The 26,933-nt window shown below is 37.8% G+C and overlaps 2 protein-coding genes across 7 annotated transcripts in view; one reads left to right on the plus strand and one right to left on the minus strand.

Moving 5' to 3' along the window:
- TMCO3 (transmembrane and coiled-coil domains 3) overlaps window positions 1-237 on the minus strand; it is a 32,752-nt gene extending 32,515 nt beyond the window's left edge. For 2 of the 5 annotated variants that reach the window (XR_005564769.1, XR_005564771.1), the window contains exon 1: window positions 2-233. The gene's annotated coding sequence lies outside the window, so the exon portion shown is untranslated. Of the gene's footprint in view, window position 1 lies in introns of all 5 variants that reach the window. The other 3 variants (XR_005564770.1, XM_039384548.1, XM_027743424.2) reach the window with 3 other exon arrangements.
- Window positions 192-23,770, plus strand: DCUN1D2 (defective in cullin neddylation 1 domain containing 2). Of its 2 annotated transcripts, none has more exons than XM_027743429.2 (7): window positions 192-481; window positions 2,893-3,109; window positions 5,837-6,005; window positions 8,645-8,775; window positions 18,425-18,507; window positions 19,808-19,904; window positions 20,554-23,770. In XM_027743429.2, exons 1-7 carry the CDS (start codon window positions 479-481, stop codon window positions 20,631-20,633), a joined length of 780 nt encoding a protein of 259 aa, XP_027599230.1. In that variant the 5' UTR covers window positions 192-478; the 3' UTR covers window positions 20,634-23,770. The 2 variants fall into 2 exon arrangements, with proteins under 2 accessions (XP_027599230.1, XP_039240491.1); XM_039384557.1 differs by having other exon boundaries at window positions 195-481; window positions 2,602-3,109.
- Window positions 23,771-26,933: the final 3,163 nt, after the last annotated feature.

The following is a 26,933-nucleotide window of genomic DNA, read 5'->3' on the forward strand; positions in this document are numbered from 1 at the left end:
CCTGAGGGACGGAGAGGGCGGCAGCGGGGGAAGGGTGGGATCGCAGCGCGGTGAGCACGGGGGGGTGAGGGGGCGGCGGCCGCTGGCGAAGGGCGCTGAGGAGCCCCGTCCTTGCGGCCGCCCGTGGCCCCGCGCCGGTGCCCGAGCGCCGGGGCGGCGCCTTCGGGCGCAGCGCCGGGCGGGACCCGCGCTCCGAGCGCCGCCTCGCGGGCGGGAAACGTCACCGCGGCCTCTCGCCGCACGCCGGGAGTTGTAGTCGGAGCCGCAGCCCGGGAGCCGCCGCAACAGAAGAGCCACAGCCCGGGAGCCGCCGCCGCTGCCCGGGGCACCCCTGCGGGATCCGCACTGCGGCCCCGCATTCCTCCCCCGCGGCCCGTGCCCGGAGCGCTCGCCGCGGGAGGCGGCGCGGGCGGGCCGGTGCGCGCCTGCGCGGGAGGCGGCGCCGGGCGGTGAAGTTGGTGGGGGCGCCGGTAATAAAATGGTAGGTTGTGCGAGCGGGGGGAGGGGAGGCGGGGGGACCTGGGACGGGGGAGAGTCCCGAGTAACCCCCGGAACAGCCCCCGGGCACCCGCGCCTTCCCACCGCTCCGGCTCCCGCTGCCTTGCCCGGGGAGGGGGCATGACGCCAGGCGGGGAGGGTGGGGGACGCGGGGATGGAGGGAGACACACACACCCCGTGCGGAGTCGCCCTCCCGCCGCCTCCTCCGCCGGGCCGGGAGCCGGGAAGGTCACCGGGGGCGGCGGGGGAAGGGAGAGGGCCGGGCACCGCCGCGGGTATTTCGAGCGTCGGCAGCCGGCGCGGCGCGTACCTTTCCCTTTTTTGGGATTCGGGTTGGCGGGGCAGGTCTCCGGAGTCCCGAGTCCCTCGCTCCCACTGTCCCCTTCCCCGCTGGGGGACGTGGCAGGTGCAGCTGGAGGAGGCGGAAAGGTGCGGTACAAATTCCCTTCCCGGGCCGGGCTGGCGGGGAGCGGCCGGGGCTGCCCTGGGAAGGAGGGGTTCGCCTGGTGCAGCGGCTCCAGCGCTTCCCTGGGGTGTGCGGTGCGGTGTCATTGGCGTTCGGAGAGGTGACTGAGCTGTCTGTACCGGGATGAGAGGTGCGCATCCTTGTCCGGGTGCCATCAGCGAGAGGTGACGCTGGAGACAGGACTCCCAGAGCTTCCCCGGCCCCTCAGGGATTGTGGCGGGTCCCGTGTCCGCTGCCCAGGGCTCGGGGCGCAGAGGAGCAGCAGGAACCGTACGACGTGGCAGAGTAGTGGATTGGGGAGTCGGGTGTATTTCTTATCGCTGATTCCTTCAAATAACCCAATGTTTCATTTCGCAGCTAGAAAATATCCCTAAGCACCTTAACTAGGCTTGAAAGAGGACGTGGGGTTTGTTTTGGAGTTGTTGGCAGAGACCTGTGTTTTGAAGTGATTGTAAGTTCGTTGCTCACAACAAGTTTATGTACCTAAGGAAGATCTTGGTGCAGAGACTCCCATAGCTAGACTTTAATGAAAATTTGGAGGCAGGGTCATGGTTACATAGAGCTTGCAGTCAAAGGATTATTGATTATTTTCTTACCAAAATACGTTGTATTTTTGCAGCTTTTTCTTCCCCACTGTACACGTTTCTTGTATAAAAAGAAACTCTGTATGTTTCTTATTATATTAAACTGAAAAATCTTGTAGGAACGACCAAGGTCCTTATCTTGTTTACACGATGTATGTCTTGTCTCAGGACTGTCTGTAGTTGAGATGTCACCATCCATATGTGTACAACAGATAACACAGGACCATCTTTCAGTTTACTTGTTTGCTGCTTACTGCACACTGAGTCAGGATTCAGTTGTCCTTGATATTTAGGAGACCAGTAAATTTTCCATTATATCTGATGATTTAGGCTGTATTGAAGAACTTAGATTTCTCAGCTTAGTTGTTGGCCCAGACCATGTGTTAAGTATGGTTTAACAAAGCTGGAAAGTACAGAATATAATAAAAAACAGAGTTTGATTTAAGGTATCTCCTTCTAACTTCATGTAAAGAATAACGTTGAACTATGTTACTAGCAAATTTGGTCTCTGTAAATTACCTGTTTCTACTTCTTAGGTGTTCCAGAAGTTTGGGGATGTTATGTCAGTATGGTTGTTGCAACTGAGAGAAACATCATATTAGTTCCTGAATACTGCTATAATAGGCTGTTTTGTTGTTTAATGTATTAATAGTATAAATGTATTTTTCAGAGATTAATTAAAGTTTTAGATCACATTTACAGCAATTTTATAGTCTCATTGTCACATTCAGCAGTCTCTGAAATGTCCGCTTCATCTATTTTCTTTTTGTCATATGTATTCTGTTTGAAATGTGTTCTAACGTAATTATGTGAGAAATGCTTCTGCCTTTTTCAGCTGTTGACTTAAAATTATTAAACTTTGTATTGTTCATTGTTGCTAGGAAAATATTAGGAAAACTCAGTATTTTTTCTGCATGTATGAAGGACTCATACAGAATCTGAGAATCTATAAGTTGTATGTTTTTAATTTCTTGTTTTTATAACCACTAGGCATGTCTTTCAGAAGATAACCATATTGTTATATGATGAAACTTGTGTTTACTGCTGTTACAGAACAGAAAAACTTCTGCATATGTGAGCAATAAAGCAGAAATACAAATTTGTTGCTGCCAGAATATGTGCTGCTAAAAATGTATATATAGATGCTGTCACTTCAATTTTCAGAAGAAAATGGTGTCTTTTTAACTGCAGAAGAACAAGGCTTTGTCTTCCTGTAATTCTGAAGTGAAAGTTGTCATCAACAAGACAACTAAAACCTTTTAAAGATAGGCATTAGTAGTAGAATGCTGAAACAAACTTCTGGATTAGCTTCATTGGCTTTCCTACTTCTTTTGCATCCCAAAGCATAAGCTTAAATCGTCTCAGAAGGACAAGGTCCGCCAGTTTATGGCCTTTACCCAGGCTGGTGAAAGGACTGCTATATACTGCTTAACACAGAATGAATGGAAACTAGAAGTCGCAACAGACAACTACTTCCAGAATCCAGACTTATACTACAAAGAATCCATGAAAAATTCAGTAGACAGGAAGAAATTAGAACAACTGTATAATCGATACAAAGGTAAGGCTTGTGGGGTTTTCGTTATGGGTTTTGGGGTATCTTTTCCTAATTATTTTGTTTGGGTGGTTTTTCTGTTTTTCCCTCTGCCCTTCTTAAGGACTTCTAAGTAAAACTTCCTAGCTTTTGCTTCTCTCTGTATGTTTGTGGTAATGAGATAAGAATGAAAAAGGTTTTAAATGCTCTTAGGGGGCAGTACGCAACTTCTGTAGAGATTCCTGTAGAGCTTGAAAGTAGAAAATTAAATTCAATCGTGAGGAAAAAGTGTCAGCTATGTATGGTAGCAAAGTTAATTACGCAACTTATTTGATTTATTGCCAGTAACTGCTCTTAAATATGTAAATGTTGTAACTTTCCATGACAAAATAATACATGTTGTTCTTACAGTAATGTTTGGGGGAGTTAATTATTTTCAAAGACAGTAGTATTTCTATATGAAGTAAAGGAAAGTAGATTAAAGACAGAGTTACTCCTTTTCCATATTTTACTTTACAGCATTGTTAAAAAAGAACAGAAAAAATGTAAGGAAAATATAGCCATGTAAATATAAGAATGTACATGATCCAGATTATAGTGCCTGCTGAACTGTGGCCATCGACATGTTGGAGCAGTGCAGGCTGGAATCATGCCAGCCCCTGCTAAGATCCATACATCTTGTGTTTTAAAACATGGACTCAACCACTATTCAGCTATGATTTCATGTACTTGAAATATACGGCATGCTTCGTATATGCTTTATCCTGTTCTTAGGATATTGTTTGCACTTCTTTTGTTCCTCTTTACATCATCTGTTCTATTTTAAGTGTATGGATTCTTTAATATTCCGTTATTTTGTGGTAATTAATTGTTTAGGGACAAAGAACCAACAAGGCTATAGCATTTTCTTTGTGAACTTAGAGAACCTTTTTCGGTTTTTAAATATATGTATATATTTACATATATATAACACATACATGTATCTAAATCTTTGCTTGCTCCTTGCATGTCAGTCTTGGAGATTGCTGGGTCAAAAATATATATTCGAATTCTTAAATGCTGCTAAGAATATCTATAATGGAAAAACATTATCACAAATGTTATTCATCATTTTCTAGCAGTGGGAAACTGCACCATTTGACTTTTGTGGAAGTCAGTTTTATGTCAGTGTTTAAGTTTGCAGCACACCTTTGCAGTTCTGGCACTTCAACTCTTAAAGTTGTAAACTTGAAAAAAACTTCACAATATTTGACAGAAGACAATAAAAGTTTTGGTTAAGCACCTTTCCTTTTTTCATATCTGGCTTAAACCTGAGTCATTGGAATTCCTTTGTTCTACAGGGCCTATACAATATTGCACTATCCTTGAAATCTGAGATGAAATGTCTTTCATTTTCTGTGTTGTCTTTTTGTTAGTTTTCTTATCTGTTCAGCTAGCAACTCTGTTAAAACAACAATTTCATTTTTGTTTGTAGTTACCTGGATGAACGAAACATGATAGGGACAGTCTTTGTTGAAATCCTTCTGAATTTTTTCCACTGATTGCAACACAGTGCACTTCTCACCTTTGGTTCTTCAATTACTCCCCAAATATACAAGAAATGTGTTTTACACGTCTTAGAACTAGTTGAACAGATACATTTTCTTGTTATTTGGGATCAAAGGTCCCTGAATTATACCATGGGTGTAATTCTTTGTTTAATGGGTATAAGTCTTTGTCTTTGTTTGCTAAATTAACTTCCTCTCTGGAATTTACCATTTCTTTCACTGTAGTATTGGCTGAAAAAATAGATCTTAACTTAAGAACTAAATTAAAAATTAAAAAAAAGTCGATTTAGACTTGATTTTTTTTTTATCAACTTGTTGGATCAGGACTTGAAAATAGCATGGTTGAAAATCTTACCAGTTTAAGGAGTTAGTTTTAAATTTACTTGAGGGATGTTTTTCTATAAAGCCCAACTTATGATGCTTAAATGTCTTCTTATCAAAAGCTGGGAGACACAGTTTTGTGGTTTGTAAACTGTCAAGCTTTAAAAACTAAAGGTGTAATTTTATTTTCTTTTTTGTAGTTTCATTTTTCCCCCCCCTCTCCAATTATTTAAGTTTACATGCAGGAGGAGTTGTTTGCTTGGGGTAGGGAGGGTTAAGAGAGAATTTTGTTACAGAATTATTAGAAGACATCTACCCTGACATAGGTAGTTAGGAAGTGCGGTTCCAACATTCAGAAAGGTACTGCTTAGTAGTAGTGAAACATAGTATTTCCTAAGCTATGTTTAGCTAAAGTTTTTGTTGTGCTAAGGCATTGTTCGAACAATGACTTATAAGTGAAAACCAAAAATGTTTAAATGTGGTCTTTAAACATAGTTATAGTGGATACTCATATGTCCCTATCAGGAAAAAGAATCTGTGGAGTCACATGATATGTGTGTTTTTGTTGGGCTTGATTTTGGGTTGCTTTTTTTTCCCCCCCCAAATATTTTATAGAGCATTATGGAGAGAAAGCAAAACTGTTTTGTTGGCATTAGCTGATGAGTTTAGGAGAAAGTTGCAAACCAATTTCTAAATAAGTTCACAGAATATTTATTGATTCTTTTTGAGGTACTTTTAAAATTAATTAGATTTCAAATGAAAACATTTGTGAATGTTATGAAAAAATGAAGACCTATGCTATGCAGCACATCAGAGTTGTCAGATTATTATTTGTAAATATTTTTGTAAGTAATTATAATTCTCCTCTTTGTATTTTGAACTGCAGACCCACAAGATGAAAATAAAATTGGCGTTGATGGGATTCAGCAGTTTTGTGATGATTTAAGCCTGGACCCAGCCAGTATCAGTGTCCTGGTTGTAGCATGGAAATTCAGGGCAGCTACTCAGTGTGAATTCAGTAAAAAGGAATTTGTTGATGGTATGACAGAGTTGGGGTAAGTATCTGTTTCTGCATAGTTCATAATGTAGGGCCTGAGTTTGGTTTCCATTTAAAACATTTTCAGTTAAATTGTGTAAAGCTTTAAAAAGCTGGTGAGGCTGGTGCCAAGCTTAACAGGTGTTAAATGCCTGTAGTGTCTTGTCTTCCTTAAATTGGTGCTTTACTGCAAAGCCTTAAGAATGACCACAACAGGGGAAAGAGCAAAGCAATTTCTACCTGTACAGCAGGGGAGGGAGGCAGATACACGTATCTTTTTATGTAGTTCATAGTAAACACATGCATGGTTGTGTTAAGGATTTGAGTTGGACTGTGTGCTGCTAAAAACTGGAAGTCACTGGAGGTACATGAAGGGAAAAAAAGTTTTGGTGTCAAAGCAGAAAAGAAATAGGAAAACAGAAAAGAATCTTCATTTCTTTCCCTTTACCTTGTCACCACTGAATGGACCTTTTATTCTTTTCGCCTGTTTTACCACCCATGCTTTTCCCATATTGCCTTTTATACTAGATACTTCATTTGTACAAAATATATATGAGAAATTGAAATTAAAATGATGGCATTGGTAGTAGAAAAAGTTATTTAGTCTGACTGTTATGTAACTGATTAAAAAAAATGTCCTTCCTGGATTATGGAGCTGTTCTGAATAAGAGACTTTGAGGTTAAACATTGCCTCTGTTTGACAATAAAGTCAAGTATGTATCATCATAAAATAATACTTTGTGTGTAACTTTTCCTTGCAAGAGGGGTAGTATTTCTAATATAGTATTTCTAACATATAGAGATGTCAAAATTATTTCTAACAGATTGCATTGAATAGGTCAGTAATTACAATTTATTACTAGTGCATGTTTTTTGTAGCTAAATAATTTCATTTGATCTTAGAATGGCACCTTTCTACAACAGACCAACTCCTAGCAAATGTGATGGTTGTTTCTTGAGCAGGGGTCCCAGCAGTCTGTTGTTACCAACCTCATCAGTTATTGACTTACTTTTAAACTTTCCTTTTTAGGTATTAATAAATTTTGATGAAATAATTTTTCATATTTTATGAAGTCCACTGCTTTATTTTTTTCCTGTTAGATAGCTTTGGGTAGAAATTACAAGAAAAATGATTTTCTAACCATGGACAGCAATCAAGTGCTCATGCCCTTATATTAAAGGTTGCCATATTATTTTTTTTTTTAATATAACTGATTAAAAAGGTTTTGCTAAACCACTTGTGACTTCTGGATTGACTTTTGTTTTGTAATGTTATTGTCACATTGCTGCTATGTTCTTCTGACTGTTTCTGACACGGTTCATAGAGGTCTGTGATTTTTCTCTCCCAACACACAATAAACTGTTCTTGGGAGCCTAAGATGATCATGTCTGCTTGCCACTTATTGGTAAAGCACTTATTGAGAATTTGGAATGATTTTTGTTACATACTTGGAGGTGCAGCGTCTGTGGTTTTTAGCCATGAACATAAGTGAACATTTGAATGAAAAGAAATTCCCTGAGGCGTAGATCATATAGCATTTTTAGGATGCATATGGGAAGGTATATTTGTTGACTAGATCAAGTCCCAGGGAAACTGAAATTCTCAGTTGAGTACTGTTAGCAGAATTCTTTATCTTTTTTTCACCAGGTACTGATGTAGGCCAGAAAGGTACTTATTTTTATCTGTACTGTGCAATGGCAGTTAAAACTGCATTTGCATTTTATAGATTTTTGTTAGTTACCCACCCTTTAATAGAATTTTTTTTCTTGAATCTTTAGAATAAATACAAACATTTAGCTACAGAAAACTTTCAGGTGTACCATGTTAGTTATGATAGCTGTTTCTTTTGAAATCTGCTTGCTTCACTTTGAGTTTCTGGGTACAATTCAAGATATTGCTAATGTCCTGTAAACTGTGAATATTCATTTGATGCCTTGGCATGGGGAAAACTCTTTTTCTTTGGTGTCTTGTCAGGTCAGGTGCATTCACTGAAAATGCTTCAGTCGTGTTATTCAGGGATGTGTCTCTGTTAGAATCTCAGTAACTTGATTCTGTCTTAGCTTGCCTATGCCAGGCTGTTAAATGGTTTGTCGGCCTTCAGGCTATCATCAAAGCCTTGTTTTTTTCCTAGGTTTTATCCTCAAGTGTTCTATGGCTGGGAGAGAATGACTGCAAATAATAGTTCATTTTGGTGGAAAGTCCTCCAGTGCTAAGATGAACTCTAAACACAGTGTGCAGCTCTTTGTTTAGGAGAGCAGGGAATAAGCAATATCTATTTAGAATAAAGCAAAACAGTTGTGTTACAAGAGCTGTCTAGGGGGAAAGGATAGCTGATTTCAGTGAGGCCTATATGTTCTTTAAGAACAGAATAGCATCTGTTCATAAATTCATGAAGGGACAGAAAGGAAGCTAAACCACTGAATCCTGTTTGTGTTGTGTGCTTAATGGGTGCAGGTATACAATGTTCTGCTTAAAATTCCTTAGTAAAGGCATGTGAATGTTTATATTTTTAAGAATGCTGTCCACAAAGATATTCTGTTTTTATCTTAACTACTGTTTTGTTTTACTCTGAAACTAAAACATGAAAAAAAAAAAGGGAGGGGGGGAGTAAAAAGAAATCCTCAGTATTTGGAAATAATGTAACCTCTTTTGAACAGGTGTGACACCACAGAAAAACTAAAAGCTCTATTGCCAAGACTTGAACAAGAGCTAAAGGATCCAACAAAGTTCAAAGATTTTTATCAGTTTACTTTTAACTTTGCTAAAAACCCTGGACAAAAAGGTCTAGGTAAGTAGAAAAAATCAAGAAAATATCTACAGTCAGTGAAGTCAATTCCAAATGCTTCCAGTACTACAGTGTTCTCATTTGTGATAGTATATAGTAAATTCATTATTGATTTCTTTCACTGACTTTCCTTCTTTCCTATCTTGTTTCAATTAATCTCTTCTTTAATGTCCCCTTGGTACAGATAACCTAATGGTTTTTTCTGCTAATATTGACGTTCTCTCACCTTCTGTCAAAAAAACGTTCCTACAGTTCTTAGAGACCTGTCAAATTTATTTTTTTTTTAAATACTGAACTAATCAGCTCTTCATGTTTCCCATTTTGTTCAGAACTACTGAAACAAGATGTCATATCAGCTCAGGAAGAGGAAGAAAACTCTGGGCCAAAGTTACTGTTCTTCTAAGAATTTTTAGTTTTAGCTCACAATTTTCATATAAAGTTTAGAAAAATAATATTATGGAAGTGGTTCAAATAAAAATAGGCATACAGTTTAAAAAGCATTAAATTATTATTTTTATAAAGTTTGAGATTTGTCCCAGTCCATATCTTGTTTTGCTGGAGTAAAACTCATACGTATTATTTAAAATAAATTCAAATCTGTTACTCTCTTCAAATGTAGTTGTGAATAGATGAGAAGAAACAGTAAGATAAAATTCACTATCTCATCAAATTTATGTCCACTTTCAAAAGACGCTGTGTAGGAAGGAATTAAACTGCTTTGCATGTTGGATATAATAGCACTGTACTATCATCACTGTTCTTTTTGTGCTGTGGATGAGAGGAAGTTGTTTGTTGGGGGTTTTTTGTGGGTTTTGTTGTTTTGGTTTGGTTTTTAGCATAGTCACTTTAAATCTGTGTCTGTATTACTTGGCAAGTTTATAAATATGTTTTTCTCAAGAACTATTGGAAGAGTAGTGAAATGGAGGAGCAGAATATTGCTTTAGACATCAACCAGGGGCGCCTGTCCCACATTCTTTCTTGGGAACTACTTTGAATAATCTCCCTTGTATTTTTTTTTCTTAGACTGTGGGCATCCACTTTATATTTTACCCACTTTATATTTTTATTCATTTTTTGCAGCAGTTTCATTTTTCATTACCTGTGTCACTCTGTCATGACTTATATGCCACTTTCTATGACAGAAAAATCAAATAGTTTTATAGTGGTTCTGTGAGGCTGGTTGGAATTGTAGTCCCTTAGCTACTCTTCATTAACAAAGCTTAGTACTTTCCAACTGCAGAAAAGGTAAGTCAATTACAGCTGAGGTTGGAATTTATGGGACATCTAAAGAACTGAATGTGCCCTTTATTTGACATGAGGAGGAAACTCACTTGTTTTCCATTACTTCTGTTTATTCAATATTGGAGGTCCTTTCATTTTTAAGGCTGTCTTCTCTGTTGTGTAAGAATGGCACTTTTTGTGCATAGAGCACCTAAGTTCCTTCTTACACTAGGAGTTATCAGCAGAAGAAAGTAAATGCTAGTGCATCTTTTTTTTTTTTTTAACAGAAATAACTCTTGAGAAGAAAACTTACCAGAAATAGGTCTGTGATAGGCAGACTGACTTAAACAATTATTTTTCATGTTTATTATCTTAGCATATTGAAGCTATAAGAAATTATTGAAATATCTCTAAAATGTTCAAACAGCAATGCTTTGGATATGAGTCGTGTTCATTGCTCCATCAGTATTTTAATACATATCAGATTACTTTTTTAAAATCTATTTCTGCTGTTTTAAGAAGTGGTAAGCAGCAGTTACTTTATTTTTTTTCCTCATCTCCCTGGAAAAGCATCAGGAAATACAGTGATTCATAGGTTCTTTTTTAGTATGCCAGGTGGTCTTTAAATTTAACAGACAGAGAAACACTTCTATAATGTCTTCCCTTTTGCCAGACAGGACTGATATCTACCAAAACCATTCCTTGCAGATGTTTTTCTAACCAAATGCTCAGTGATATGCTAGCAGTATATGCTAACTTGCCTTTTCAGTTTCAGTAATTATCAGCAAGATTTGACGTCTGATTGGTGGGGGTCCTCTGGCTGAAAAAGTTTGGGAGCCACTGCCTTGACATTATATAATTTTAAATTTTTGATGGCAGGTCTCACGCATCTATGTCCATGCTTGCTTGAACCTATTGTTAGATTTCTATTTTCTTTCTTTTTCTAGCGTATAACTTAAATCTCTGTTCCTGAATTTTCCAATTCACTACTTACCTGACCAAACATGTAGAATGCATGTTCCCTTAGAGTGAGTAAGTATTTGGCAATTATGTATGTGCCTTCCCTTAGACTGAGTATAACCAACTAGTGTCGATGCCTTTAGGCGTCACCATGATAAATTTTATCTCGTAGCTCTCTGATACTGATATTTTGTTCTCCAACTCTCCTCCTTTGCAATCCAGTTGATCTTCCATCTTGTAGTACCCAACCAAACCAGATATCTTCCACGTGCCTTAGATATTTTGCTCCTTGTTTTGCATCCCATTAAGTTTACTTGTTTGATACTGTCTGCAGTTTGCAGTCTGTTTTACTTTGGGTGTTCTACAGCAGTGCAGTGCTCCCAGTTAATTTGATCTTTTCTTTCTGCAGTTGATTATTCCCGCTAGCTATATGATTTCTCTTTAATGAAATCTTTCTTATTTACTTCCAAGTGGTTTTTCAGTTTGTCCAAATAATGTTGAATTCTAATCCTGTCTTCTACCATGCTACGCTTTTTTCAGGTTTTGTGTAAGTTGCAAAGTTAGTAAAAGTTTCCTTTGTTGTATCGTCTGAGTTATTTAAGTATTGGGCAGTGTTAGATACTCCATGGACGAGTTACTTTCTCCCAGTTTGTCTGAGAATGACTGAGGTTCTTCTAGAACTTCTTTGACCTTTATGAAGTTTCAAAGATGGTAGGTAGCAGTTTGAGATTGCTCCAGCATACTGAGATGAATTTCAGCATATCTAGGTTCGCTTTGGGCAGCAGGGCTTTAAGACTGAATTTCTAACAGTTGTTTCTGAAATAACTGTCAGTTTTCATTGAATCTTTTTGCCTGGAGCATATCTTGAAAAAAATATCTCTTTCCCAGACTTTTTTCTTTCCAGGGTTATCAGCAGGACACGTAGTATCTTTTATCATACCAGCTGCCATTTGTAAGGGAGTGGGAAGGCACAGAAGCCCTTCTTAGAGGGTTCTTTTTTGGTGATAGAACAATTTTGGTGTCACCTGACACAGTTGTCTTCATAATGCAGTGTGGATTTTGCTCCAGGAAAGCAGTGTGGATTTTGCTCCAGGAAAGCAGTCTTCAGTGGGGAGGGGGGGAGGGGGGGGCGGGTGAGTGTAGTTTTATGTTTTATTTATTTATTTTTAGAACAGCCTGTCTTCTGTTGCTTTTTTATTTCTTCTTATTCTGCAGTTCCCCTCAAAACCAGTGTAAGAAATTCTGCCTTAATTTATTGGAGAGGATTCTAATTACATAAAGTTGCATCTGTTCTGTCATTCCCCAAAATAGTCACAGAGTTCGGTATACCAATACTCGTTCCTAGAAATAGGACAGCCTTTTATAGGAGTCTCTTTTCCACAGTTCATGTGGTGATAGTGGGGAATTTTTATTTCTCTTTATATCTATGGGACTTCTCTATAGTCTCATCCAACTTGAATGTTCCATTTACTTTTATTACCTTAATATTACCAAGTAGTGTATTTCAGTCTGGACACATGCTGTTTAAATAGACATAAAAGTAGTAGCACTCCCCTAGTGTGATAGCTCGTGTAAGTAGTGAGATACAGGAGGCAAAAGCACAGTGCATAAGATCTACCATAATTTTCTTTAAGCAGAAAATGATGTTCTTATTCATGTTACTCAGCACCCAACTGTCAAGTGTGTTTCAGATAAATCTGAATAGATTTGATCATTATCGAAGAAGAAGATGGATGCTTATAACTGTTAAGACTGTGGCTCTCCAAGTGGTGGACAGAATTCAGTCAAAAAAACATAGTTAGGTTTCAACACAGCAATGCCATCTCAATGGCTGAACGTTGGATCTGGCATACATAATTTTTAATTATCTTAAACTTCATTTGCATGTTTCCTATATATTTTGAGTTTTAATAGGGGCAGTTTGTTAAGATCTGGTTTGCCAGGAGACTTTAAAAAGAATTATTATGGATAACTGTGATTCTGTCTGTTTAATCTGCTTTCTCATGTTCTCACTACTGTATATAGTACAATAAATCTTTAAGTTTTGCATGGTGCAGATGTGTAGAGGTTTATCTCGCCTTCCACTCCCAAGTTTTAGCTGTTCTACTGCAGTCAGAGTGAAATTTTGTATCCTAGCTCTTGGTTGATAAGTGTACTGAAGAACAGGATTATAGGTCTTTTTTCACGTTGCATACAGAGGCGTTCAGCTTTCTAAGGCCACTGTTCAAGCTCAAAACAAGGCCTTAGCTTCATCTTTTTTTTTTTTTTTCTTTTTTTGAACCTGATACTTGCTGTGATTCTCTTAATGGGTCTCCCTTTGACCCTCAACAAGACATGCTCAGGAGTTTATTACAGTTTGTTTCAGCACCAGGAGGAGCTTAATGCATTCTTTCATGGTCTTCATCTTTCAACATGGAAACAAAAAGCTAATTTGGTCCTTCATCACTTCTTTGTGATCCCTTCGCCTGCTTGCTGGCTCAAAAGGTTGTGCTTCCTTCTCTCTGCCAGTTGCCTGGGATCAAGCAAGAGATGAAAGATGAGGAGGGCATTCAGACTGAATCAAATATTACCTCAAGACCAGAAGAATGACTCTCTTTGCATCCGGTATGTGGACTTCAAGGAGGTTTCATCTTCTATGAGCAGATGAGTATAATGTGCTCTTTTTAATTGAAGCAACATCAGCTTTGGCTTTTGTCATAGCAGTATCTCAAGATGCTTTGAAGAGACCCTTGGACGTTAGGGAAGGATTTTTTTTTTCTATTTTATTTTTCTTTCCCCACCTACCTAGTTACCAAAACTTCCTCCTCTTTCAGTGAAGAATTAGATTGATCCATTCATAGGCTATTTGTAGGAGTCAGTGGATGGAAGACGTTGAGCAAGTTCAACATGAATTTCATGTTTATTTTGAAAGAGGTCTATGAATGCTGTATTTTAGGTGTTCCAATGGCTTTGGTTTGTGTGTATGGTACTTGCTTTATTTTTGTTCACATTTTTCTTGCTGAAAGTGCCATCAGTTTAAGAGAAACTTGGTATAAAAGAGGTGCTCTGATCGAAAAAGACCAACAGTAGCAGCAAAAACGTAGCATAACTGCCAGTTCTAGTAATGCTTTATTGATTCTTTTACTCATGTTTGGCCCTTATTTGGGAAATACATGTCCAGTCATCTTTTAGGCATCTGTTGTAGTTTATCTGAATTGTACATGCTGAGATTTGCAGAGGCAAAAGGATTTTGAAACTGGCTACAGTCAGGTTCATTAGGCCTCACTCAACTGATGTTTAGATAGCCATCTTCTAAGTCTAGCTTGCATTCCAAAGCAGTTCAGTTTCTGCTTTTGTGCAGTTGATGCTTAAGATAATAAACATGAGAGGTTCTGCATGTGGTCGGCCTGTTTCAATGTGGCAGATGCTGAGATAGAGCTAATGAGCACAGTCAGACCCTGCTCAATTCCTGCAGCGCTCCTCTGAAATCCCCATGCTGTGCTTTACTGCTCTTCCTTGTCCACTACAGGCACTTAATCTGACACTGTGCATTATACATCCCCTGACGTAGAGCACTGAGAAACTCATTGCTAATGTCTTTACAGGGATGAGTGGATCCAGCTCGGCAGGATCCTGAGTTTAGCTATGATCTGTATCAGTATTGTACCTTTTACTTGTTGTTTGGTTTTTTTTTTCCCCTTCTCTCTTCCTTCTGTGGGGGAACTTCCAGTTGCAGATAAAGGCTATTTTTCTCTAAGCTTCTGGGAATTTGGTGGGACATTTTTGGGTTGAATCTTGATGGTACTTTCTTGTTATTTTGCTGATTAGGAAAGGAGAAACTAATTCTTGTGTCCATGTTCTTAATTTAGAGGCAAAAGAAGACTCTTAAAATCATTCAGAGATGAGGAAACAAGGAAATGAGTAACTCATTGAATCTTGCAAGTATTTCTTTGATGTTTATTGGTCAGGCAGTGGGATAGTCTGGCAGTGTGATAGTCCAGTTGTTGAGATAGACTGACACCAGTTTCCATTGTTCCCATATCTGCTTTCATTTTGACACAGTGTCGAAAAGTTAGATCAGTAATTTAGGTGAATTAATGATAACATTCTAACAGTTTCAAACATGATTGCATGAACAGCTCTTGTTGGTAGGGCAGGCTGAGAGCTGGAAAGGTCTGTTTGGCAGAGGATGATGAGTGAGTGCTGCAATCCCAGAGTGCGGTTTTGGCACAGCAGGTCTAAATGAACTGCATTTCATGTTCGTCACAAATCCTACTCTCCAGCCAGTTCCTTGCTATCTGTTGATTTCTCTTTTGGTTTTCACTCTTCCTTGATTTCTTGCATGCAATGATTTCATTGCCCTTATCCAAAATCATATTAAAGGCATGAGGAACTTAATTTGATTCTTATTTTATTTATGCAGCGATCTAATAATGATTTTTTTTCTTTGTTAACAAAATAAGCATTTGATCAAATCTTGAAAGTAGACACAGGCTGTCTAACTGATAATATATTTCTCCTTCTGCGTTAATTATGCTCTTTGTTATCACTTCCAGTTTTCTGTTCAGGGTAGAAGAGGCTGAGGTTTTTGAAAAGCAATTTTAGAATGAGGCTTTAATGTTTCAGAATAGATCATACTGCATGCAAAATACTGTATTTCTGACTGAAAAGCTGATTGTTTAAGGGGCTGCATGACTTACAACTCGCTAGATGTTGACATTGAAAATATTTTGAAAGGAAAAGGGTGAAAGGAAAGCTCAAACCACTGTATAATGTACAGTAGTGATGTGGTATTTTTGATGTTCTTGAAACATTAACCATTTAGCCATTTTATGTTTTGGATATGAACATGGATGTCAGCAATGAAGTATCTTCTAAACTGATCTTTGCCTGTGTGTTTTTAGAGATTCATGCATCTGTCTTTGCTTTCCATTTATAAAACTTGAATTATTAGTCTATAATGTGGAAAGCACATTTTTTTGTTACGAACCCAGCATATTTTATAATTGTAGTTTGATTTTTATTTGTAATAATGCCTTCATATCTATGCAGCATTGAAAATCATATTCCTAAGACTGCCTGGGAAATTCTTGCCTTGCAAAAGTATCTTCCTGTGGGGATGCAGAAGTCAAATGGCATAAGGCCTTTTTTTTTAATATCTTAGTGCAGCACTAATTGTAGCAGATACAGTCTCCACAGCATTGCTGTTTATTGATACTACTGTGAGCATCCTAATGTAAAATTGGAACTCTGTGACTAGGTCTTCCCTTTAAAGCAAAAAAAAAAAATCTTCTTTTTTTTGTCCTCCAGTGTGAAGTTTTTCAACCTAGGTAGGGAATTGTCTTCAAACAGAAGTGTAGCCATAGACCCTGAGAATGTGGCACACCTGAAGGCCTAGTTCTCTCCTGTACTGTAAGATTGCATAAGCTGGCACCACTACCAAAAGTGATGACCCCATCTAGTCCTTTTGTTCAAATAACTCTTGTGTTAGTTTGTGGGTTTGTGGGATTACAGTGAACCAGATGTGGGAGATGGGCTTTCTTTATTTTTTCCCTTGGGCAAATTTTGCCAAGATCAGAACTTTCTTCCTTGTGCCTAATGGGGAGAGCAACTCCAGTGTGGACCAGTTTCAGCCACCGCAGAGCAACATCCCCAGTGGAATATGCATTTGTCATACATTATAGCAAATAATTCCTATATCTTTGTGCAGGAGAATACCTTGGCACACACATGTACTGTGCCCTTCAAGTATCAACTAAAGATAGAATTTCGCATGTGTTTTCACAATTTTGCAATAATCAAGATCACCTTAACATAATACTGAATTTGACACAAACACCCAGATAAACTAAGGAAGTGTGATCACTTCTGTCCCTTTCAACTCTTCTTTTTTGGCATCTTTAGCCATCTTCGTTTCCTTACCTGTACTTTCTTCATTTTTCCAAGGAATGTTTCCATCAGAAGTATAAAAACTCTTCAGCTATTAAAGTGTTATTTCTTCAAAGTGCATTTTGCTTAATGTTGTCATGTGATAGATTTGCAAGGTTTGCTTGGAAAGGTTAAGTCTTCATATAGAAGCCTGAGTGAATGGGATCAAAGCCAGTCACTTCATAGTGAAGTTTAGAAGCTCTTAAGATTATTCGAATTTCTCGCTTTTCATTTGGGATAGCAGGTAAGAATAATTAATCTGCGTATCTAAGAGGCAAGTAAATGCTATTAATTACTTGCTTCTGCTTGTTTTTTGTGAAAAGTGAGCATGGTGGCAAAGATAGGAAAAACTGAAAGAAGTTTATTAGGACATAATTAGGACATAATACAAGTTCCATACTGAAGAGCACTCTGACTGTAGTAGGACAAACACTGGCAGCACTGTCTCTATATAGCCAGGTAGAGGTGTATAGCATTTCTCTACATCCTAACTATTGAACTTTATCTGGGCTCCAGCTCTGTATGATACAGGTACTCTAGGGACATGGCTATGTTAAGATCTGGAACATCTCTCTCATTCTCGAAACTTGATTTCAGGTGACAGTGTGTCCTTTGATTTGTAACATGATATGTATGGTGTCAAAATCTGTGCTGCTTTCTTGCAGGTGGAGGTCAAGCTTCTGTCTTAATCTGCTATGACAGTACTTTCTGTTAAGCTTTATATTCTGTTTACACTTCCTTTACCCTGAAAGCATAAGCTGAAATATTTTTGTGGTTTAAGAAAGGCTGTGCTTTACTTTGTGGTTGCACAGCAGTAAGCATAAGCCATTAGGTATTGTGAGTTGCTGAAGATGAAAACAGGCCTTCAAGGAAACATCCTTTCTACCCTTAAGCTGCATCTAATATTGCTCCTGCTTTTCTGCTGGAGTATATGGCAGTGCTGTATCCTCCCTCAAACTCTGCTCTCAGATCACTGGTCATGATGCAGAATAAGGGCCACTTTCTTGGACTTATATTTTCAGTATTGTGTGTAGGTGTTTATCTATGAAATGATTCCAGAAGAAGAGAATTATTGATGTAAGGGGTTCTCTAGAATCATAATGCCACAGACAAGTGATTTTTTTTTTTTATCCCCTTGTGTCCTTAAATTCCCCTCACAGTCAAGTGTGTATAAAATGTGATAAATTAAGAGGAATTAACACCTGTGGATTTAAATGTTTGTGTTCCTATCAATATTTGCTGCATTTGTGTGTGTGTGTGTATATATTTTTATTTTTTAATTTGCAGACAGAGTTATTGATAACTATCTTGTTCTATTTCTGTAGATTAAAAATATTTTAGTCTTAATGACTTTGATGTTCAATACACAATTTATACCGTTACTGTTTATCTCCTTTTGGTTCAGTGAGAGTAGAAAAAAATTCCTTATACTTCTTTTAGTGATTTTAAATGAATGTTATTCATTTGTATCCTAATATACTGGATGTAGCATTAGTAGTTTAACCATAAGGGTTTTATTGCTTATAACGGGCTGTATATTCATGCGTTGCTTTATCTCTTGCAGATTTAGAAATGGCAATTGCATATTGGAATTTAGTCTTGTCAGGAAGGTTTAAATTTCTAGATCTTTGGAATAAATTTTTGTTGGTAAGTATGTACCATATTCCTTACTGCTTGTCTTAGTCTACAGTAGCCTGGCTGTTGTAGGTTGTGTGCTTCCAATAAGAAAAAGACAGGATATCTGAATATTTCCTTTGAACTTTTTCCTTTTTGAAAACTGATATAAAATAGTCTTCAATCAAGCCAAATTAAATCTTCTCTATATAATTTTCCAATTGAGAAGAATGCAAAATGATGTAGCAAAGCAATAGAGTATTCTGCTTGCTTGATTCTGTATCCTCCTACATATGAAAGTTTCTGCATAAAAGGAAGCCATGACTGTAGATTCCACTGATGCTGTCTTTATTCTCAAGACATCTGTGATTATTGTCAACCATGTATTTTACCATGCTATGACTTTTGTAGTATTAATGAATAAACTCAGTCTTTTTAGGTCAGTCATAAGAGAATTGATATTTAACTTTAAAAACTTTTAATTTTAAGCAAAAAGTTCTTACCTGAGTAATTAGTTTGACTAATTTTTTAGCTACTAGTTGTGAACTGATCTTGGCAGTTTTTTTATTACTATTTTAATTCTGTGGGCAGTGGAGTAAAGATGCATAAATTAAACCTCTGAAATTGAAAAATGTTCATATAAAAGGTATGTTTCACTCATCTATATTTCTAAATTTGCATTTCTGTGTAATTACCAAAAAAATTACATAATGTATAATCTATCTTAATTTTTTTTTTCAATTTATTCTTTTATCTGTACTTTAGGAGAAATAAGAAGACTTTCTGCATTTTGTCCCTCAATGCTTAGTAGGGGAAGTGTATACTTTTTGAAATATTTTCCTGAAGTTTTTTCTAGGCAGTATATTTATTTGAATCACTGAATAATGTATCAGTTTCATCAAGACGACTTGTGAAAACATTTTATGTTTTAACTGCCTTAATAAAATTAGCACATCCAAATTCAGATCTATAGATGTAACTGAAGAAAAATCTGCAAGTTTTTTGCCCACTTTGCTATGTGATCAAGTTTGTTACAACAGACAGTTCTGTGGATCTCTACTTCAAGTAGTGGTCTAGATGACCTGGTATAAAGTGTGTTACTTCAGAAGAGCTATTTAACCAGAATGTTTACTTCAGAAGAAAGGTTTAAATTAAAAGATTTAAACATAAGAAAGAAGCAAGCTAGGACTCTTTTGAGTATTCTTTTGGTTATTTGTTAAGATGATGAAGAAATCTTTGTAAAAAGTGTTTTTCTGTATATGTCAATGTAAAATGCTACTATGGAATTTGAAAGTAGTTTGAATTGAACAGTACCATTTTTCTTCCATTATAGGAACATCATAAAAGATCAATTCCAAAAGATACTTGGAATCTTTTGTTAGACTTTGGAAATATGATTGCAGATGATATGTCCAACTATGATGAAGAAGGTAAGCAGTACCTGAATATCTTAAAAAATAAATACGTTTAAGAAATATTGCTATAAACAAGCAAGAGAATATGTTGATGCCTCCTGTCTTAATTTGTTTATCCTTAGAGTTTTAGCTGCAAATAGTGTCATACTTGTTGCCAAAACAGTCACGATAAGAAGGTTAACTGTTTTTTGTTTGCTGTAATATGTAAATAGAAGTAAAGATACTGTCACACCATTATATAGTACGTTATTTGAGCATGTTATGCTACAAATCTCTCAGTGAAGCTGAATGGTTTGTACAAAATTTTTGCTAACCTGAAAACAGTTTACACTCTTTTTCTAATTCTGTTTTGACATTTGTACAGAAATACGTCCTAACAAGAATGCCATGGTTTTGCTATCAACTAATGTTTATATTTGTGGTGTGGATTTTTATACTTTAAATACATTTTGTTTGTCTTAAGAACTAGTGCTGGAAGAAGAGATTCAAATGTTGAATTCAGTAGTTAGGTGCTTTTTTCAAGTGTTTTATCATCTCATGTGTGTTAAAGCTAGACGAGGCCAGAAATGTCAAGGTGAACTTCTGATCTTTTATATTTAAAGACTACACTGATTTATTGCTGATAATAATAGAATAATTTCTGAATTGCTTGACTTCTCTTTAGGGGCGTGGCCTGTTCTAATAGATGATTTTGTGGAATATGCACGACCAATAGTCACAGGAGGAAAACATAAAACTTCCTAACCCCAGACATGTCAGTATGGACTAAACATGCTCTCTGAACTGCACTGGGTGATGAAGATTTGTTAACTGAAAACTATGCACATTTTTGCTGGTTTCAGTGGTCGTGATGACATTCTGCAGACAAAACTGAAATTCTTCCTTTCTACCTAAAGAATATGATGGCTGACTTGTGGACACTTCAAGAACAAACTCAGAAGATAGTTCAGGCTGTTTGTAGGCTATTGGCTTCAATTATTGTACTGGTTATATCATATAGGATGTAGATTTTGCATGATTTTATACTTTGGAGAAGTTTAACTAGAGGCCATTTTATTAAAGTTGTGACAGCACAGCATGCCATTCAGTTCATGATCCAAAGTGAACACCAGCAGTTACATAAACAAAACTGTATTATATTGTACTTATATTAAAAGCAGTATTTGTGGTATATAAATTAAATCCCTAAATAAAACTTATGCAGTATGTTGTATTTTTATAAAAGTTAGTTCCATGGATCTGTCCTAATATGGAATTGTAACAAAACAAAAACAAACAAACCCACTTATGCCTTTTTTTTTTTTTTTCAACTTGTTGCCCAGACTTACAGTTTTTACTTTTAAGTCCTGGATGTGTAGATTGATTATATCCAGCCTTTTTTGTTTTCTCCCAATGAGATTAACTTCCTCATTCTTCTTGAAGTGCTTGGACATGTAGGAGTAGCATTGCTGAGGACAGGCTGCTGCTCTATGCTGTGTCGCACCTCCAGTTTTTTTTTATTAACCATTTTAATGTAGACATTAAACAACCAAAGATGCTTTTATAATTCATGTTTGGTTATCTTAATTCAGTTAGTCTTTAGTTATGTGTTCTATTTATTTTTAATAAGGAACTGGTGGAATGTGGATTTTATTTATAGATTGAAACATACCATAAATTCTAACTAAATGCAACATAGTTATAAATGCAAATCCTGGCACTTCTCACGGAAAATATGTGTGAGTAAGCCCAAAGACTTAACTAGTTGGCTTCTATGTTGGAAAAAGCTTGGGGTAAGGAGACTTTATATTAATGATTATAAGTATTCATGCCTCTTGGATCTATTGTGCATTCTATTTTATATATTTAAGAGGGGAGAGGAAGAGTAAATTGACGCAGTTTCAGTGATCTCAAGGCTGGTGAAATTGGACCAGTTTTCACCAAATCTGAATTTGTTCAGTCATTTGTTTCTCCCCTTACGCCAACGATTGATTATAAAGTGTACAGAGGTCAGTCTCCTCTTCCTCAAAAGTGTCTTCCACTGTCTAAGCACAAAAAAGTTTTACCAGAAACTATTCAGCATGTCTTCACACATGCTCTTTTAAATGCTACCTCATCAAAATGAGTTTGTCATAGCCACTGTAAAAGTTTGTCAAAATGAAGTGTTGCTAAAGAGTGTGTACAGCTATGATCAATATATTTTCTGTAATCAGTGCTGAATAGGTGCAAGAATTTTGGAGAAAATAGTGCATTAAGTTATTTAAATTATGTCTGTTTGGATCACATGAGATCACTTAAGCATTGCATGACAGCATACTATTTTATTTTGGGTTTGCAAAGGTATAAAAGCTTGCAATATTCTCTTAAACTCTAATATTTAGAGTTTCATACAAGCAGTCAGCTTTCATTTATGTCAATGCAACCTGCAAGAACAAATGTACATGCTGCATACAGAGAGATTGCCTTCATTCTTCCACTTGAGAGAATTTCAGTTGTGCGTGATGTTTAAAAAGCAGGATTAGGGCAATTTTGAACAAATTAGCAAGTTTTCTCTTAGTAAGAGTATAGCAAGCAAATTAAAAATGCCCTGAGAGTAATTTATTGTTAGTATATTTTTTTGCCCTTGCAGGGCAGCCGCCAGGTGTCAGCATCTCAGCCGGCAGCTGCCTCCTGCTTGTGTGTAAAGTTAGCCAGGAAGGTTAAGCCCAATTATTACTTTCTGCCTACAACTTTTTAGAAGGGCATTTTGTACATAACTTCTATAGAAGTCAATGGGGATTGAAAAGTAGTGTTATGCTCTTTTAAATAGATTTGATTTATCTACGTTTCCATCCCAAAACAAGCCACTTCTGTATCAGTCTCATAGACTTTGGCAAAGATGTAACATCTTGTAGCATCAAGTGCATTTATCTAGCCAAAAGTGATAGAATGCTTGTTATTCACAATTGCCACTTAAAATGTATAGCTATAATATAACTGCACAGAAGTAGTTTAATCTATCAGTATGTGATGCAACTCAAGTTTCATAGTGCTAGAGCTTGTGAAACATTTGTTCATGCTGAGAATTCCTTCAAATCAATCTGATGAACCTTTTACCTTTTAAAATAAATAGAGCATAAAAAAGGCATGGGAATTGAGGTTTTTTTGCCTTGTTAATCTAAGCAAGAGGGAAGGTGCTTAGCACAGTAATCAGTTTCTATATATATACTTTTACTCCCTCTTAAGCCTCCTTCCTGTGAGGATCCTTCATGGGAAACAACCTTCCAACCCAGGAGGAGTGGGTAAAATATCTGAAGATAGGAGTTGCTTCTTATCAGCCAGCTTCTGAGGTGTAGTGTTCTTTTTCTTTTGTTCTTCCTGGTATTCTATCCCTTTAAAACCACATATGCTTTTTGCATTCCCATACATAATAGCATGGAGTAACACCTTCACACTTGATCATTAAAAATACAAATAAATTGCTTTGAAATTATGAGTTTCTTATGTATTTTAATAATTATCTGCTATCCACAGTTCCACTTTACAGGGCACTCTGACCTTACTTTTTAAGTAAGCTGATACAGTGGTAACACCTAGGCTGTTCAATTTATAATTATAAATGGTACAGATGTCTTCAAGTTGTTCGGTGCATACAGTATTACTTCACAGATATGCTGTATGAATTTTTAAAGTTGGTGCCAAGTTGTTTGGTTTTACATCCTAGAGGGTTTGAAACTGAGCCATAGGATTTGTACTTGCCAATTCTAAATTTAAATGTAATTTATCATGTGTGTCATGCCAAGGAGAGCAAACCTGCAGGCATCTGCTCATTCAATGCACCTGGGAGATTTGCTGCTGAGTAAGCTGTACGTGTGTAAATTTTGTGGCAATGGAAAAAGGAATAAATGGACTGTCAACATAAATGATTGAAGTCAGTCATGTGAGACGTCTGTATGGTTTTCATCAGCTTTCTGCTTTGGAAGTCTTGCAAAGGCCAGTGGGTTTTTTGTTATCTGGTTCATTTATTACGTTCTTCCATTATTATACCATCAGCCAGAAGAGGGCAAGAATGTAACTCATTAACTTTTGACTAGCTATAATGTTTGGTTTGCTCATCTATGCCATGTTTAAGCTTTTAAGAAGCTTGACATGCTTAGCTGCAGTGCTGTGTTCACTACATGTAGTCGCTACATGCTAGTGCCCAAACTCTGCAATTTGTGTTATTAGTTCGTACTGGCAATGAGAGGTGTAATTGCAGGGAAAGTGTTGCTCAGTCCGGGTTCTGAACTCTGTAGGAGCAGCAGCATGCTCAGAAGTGTGTGCAAAGACCTTCAGAGGTATGTATTCACCTGTCATGAATTCCCTTCTGAAAGTTGAAATCAAAATAATTAAGTTGCCCTCCGTCCTCACCCAGCTGCTTTCACCAACCACTGGCTGCTTTGGTGTCACACGAGTCTTGTCTTCCTTTTCCTGTAACAGCAAAAAATACTTGAACCACAGCAAGCTCTTTTCCTTTCAGGTGTCAGCACCAGTAGCTTCCCTCAGCTGATGCCAACCAGCATCTGGCCCACGAAAAGGCACAGCCCTTCTGAATGAGAAAAAGTGTAATATTTTTACAACCATGAACCAGTTCAGCAAAATGTGTTTTCTGATCTTTTCTTTATATACAGTGTGCTGGGTAGAATTAGAGATGAGGATGACACACCTCTAAAATTAACTTTTTTGTTTTAAACTGTTGACAGAGGGATCTGCAACTGCAGCTGCCTCTACAACCACATGCAGAAAATACCGTATTTCAGACAAATGGGTGCAATGTTCACCTCTTAATGAGAAGGGGTGGGGAAGCTTAGGGGCATTCAAGTTTTGATTGAGTGTTGAGATACTTCCCCTTGGTGCATATATTTGACAAATTCCCATGTGTTTTTTCTTGTGCCTCCTTTTCCAAGCAGTGATATACTCTCGTTTGGCAAACCCCATAGGCTTCACGTCAAGACTTGAGCTTTCTGTCAAGAGTGAAAAGAAGTCCATACTGTGTTGCTAAAGGATTATTTTTCCTTTAAAGCAGTGATGTAAAACTGTGTGAAAATTATTCATCTCCATTGTTAAAGAATTGCATAAAATCAGTCTCTTTTTTTTCCTGGATCTCAGTGAATGTGTTTTAAAGGAATGATCCTGTTGCTAAAGTAAAGTCCTTCATTTCAATTGTTGAAAAGATGCAACTCTAACAGAAGTCTGACACCCATCTGGTATCAATCATATTTTCCAGGATATGGCTCTGAATCCTTTGGATGGGTGAACTTGGAGCATTTCTCTGCTGAGTGTTTCTGAATGGCAGAAGCATCAGCCACTCACTCATGGGTGAAACACTTGGGGTGTAGTTGTCTTCTTTTAACTTGAAAAGGGCTTATGTGGACACAGCATTGTTGGTCCATTTGCCAGTTCATTTATTCACAGAAGACCTCAGTGCCTGTACAGCACATGAGCCCTCACCTGGGTGCTGGAGATCATCAATGCAGAGCCCCTCAGGTGGAGGAGGCAGGAGCAGCCACATCTGCCAAAGGTGTGCTTCCATGTTTTCACATTGCATTTCAAATACAGTTAAGCTGAAACAGCGTATTGCCACCAACGCAGACAAGCCTTTTCTCTGTCCAGCCTTCCCATTCCTTTTTTTCTGGATTCTCCCCATCTAAAAACAGTCATATATACACTACTGAAAGGACACAAAGCTGCATTTTTATGATTTACCAAACATTTTTGTAAACTCTGCTTGTTTTGGTGGGTTTTTTTCCTGTTGTGCATACTTCTTCATCTTAATGGAGTTACTGTCTTTTGTTTCTGTTTAAGACACGTAAGTATGATGTTTTACAAATAATTGTCTCTGTTGTGGGGAGTAGGGGTAGTTATCAGTGTGTCTAGCCTACCTCTGCCCAGAAAGCTCACAGGCGATAGAAGTACATGAAAAAAAGATCACATGTAATTAATAAATTAAATAAAAATTTCTTTGTTGCATGTTCTATTTTGTAGGGTTGAGAAATAGAACTTCTCTGAATTTTTCTTTGGGTTTTTATTATACTCTTATTTCTGAAGCCAGAGATTTTATTCCTAATTTGAGCTGTGTTATGAGCAGCCAAGTGTGTGTGCAACAGGGTAAAGTCCACGGGAGGCAAAAGGGCAGTGCAACTGCCAGCCACATTCAGAAGGAAAAGATAAATGGAAAACTAAGAATAGCTTTGCCCATTTTCAGAAAGGAACCTTCTATCTGATGAGGCCCTTACTACCTCACCACAGTGCCTCAGCAGGTGATTTCTCCTGTCCTTGCTTTGCAAGCTCAAATTCCCATGTGCCTCCAAATCGTGATGCTATGCAGGAATAGAGAACAGGTGGGTGCCACAGAAGGGTGGATGGACCTGTAACAGAGAAATCAATGTCAGTGCTTCTGCCTGGTGTGTTTTCCTAAGCTGTCCTGGCCTTGGTTTTCCATCTTGAGTGTTTGCTTTCAGACACGTGGAACCTGAGATAACTAGCAGTGCAGGGGTGGCTCTAAGATTACCTCTACGTTGCATAAATGCCCGGGCTGTGGGAGATGATGCTTATTCCTACAGCCATGCAGGGCATCCTCACTTTTCGTGGCAAGCCAGCTCTAGAGCAGGCTGGCTATGGCCCTACTGTAGGACACTTGGCCCTGCATATCCTCTAGTACCTGCATGATGCCCCTCGCATCCTGGCATCCTAAGGCATAATTGCCTTTTTTTTTTTCTTTTTCGGGGCAGAGATGTTGCTTTCTATCAATGAAAAGACTCTCAGTGTCCTTTTCCTAATACTCAGTTCTTCTGTTAACCAAGTTGCAATCTTTAAAACAAATGTGTACTCACAGAGGCTACTTTCACCACTTGGGCACTTTATTTCCTATAATGTAGAACAGGCATGGCAATGCTTCTCTGTGTCCTGAAACTCCATTAAGTCCAGTGATATTTCTACATGTGCCAGTAACTCAGACTATGATTAACTGCTTATTGCTTTGGGTGCTAGGAGGATGGATGCATGCTTTACACTGCTGGCCTTTTCCATCTAAATAGCAATCATTAT

This window comes from Pipra filicauda, unplaced genomic scaffold, assembly GCF_003945595.2.
Source record: "Pipra filicauda isolate LSUMZ 115617 unplaced genomic scaffold, ASM394559v2 scaffold115_size4368891_pilon, whole genome shotgun sequence".
Classification (NCBI taxonomy): Eukaryota; Metazoa; Chordata; class Aves; order Passeriformes; family Pipridae; genus Pipra; species Pipra filicauda.

Bases quoted from the DNA above. Each gene is read 5' to 3' on its own strand.
- DCUN1D2 (XM_027743429.2), top strand. The intron at 6,006-8,644 runs GTAAGTATCTGT...TCTTTTGAACAG, and splicing joins GATGGTATGACAGAGTTGGG to GTGTGACACCACAGAAAAAC. The intron at 8,776-18,424 runs GTAAGTAGAAAA...TATCTCTTGCAG, and splicing joins CCCTGGACAAAAAGGTCTAG to ATTTAGAAATGGCAATTGCA.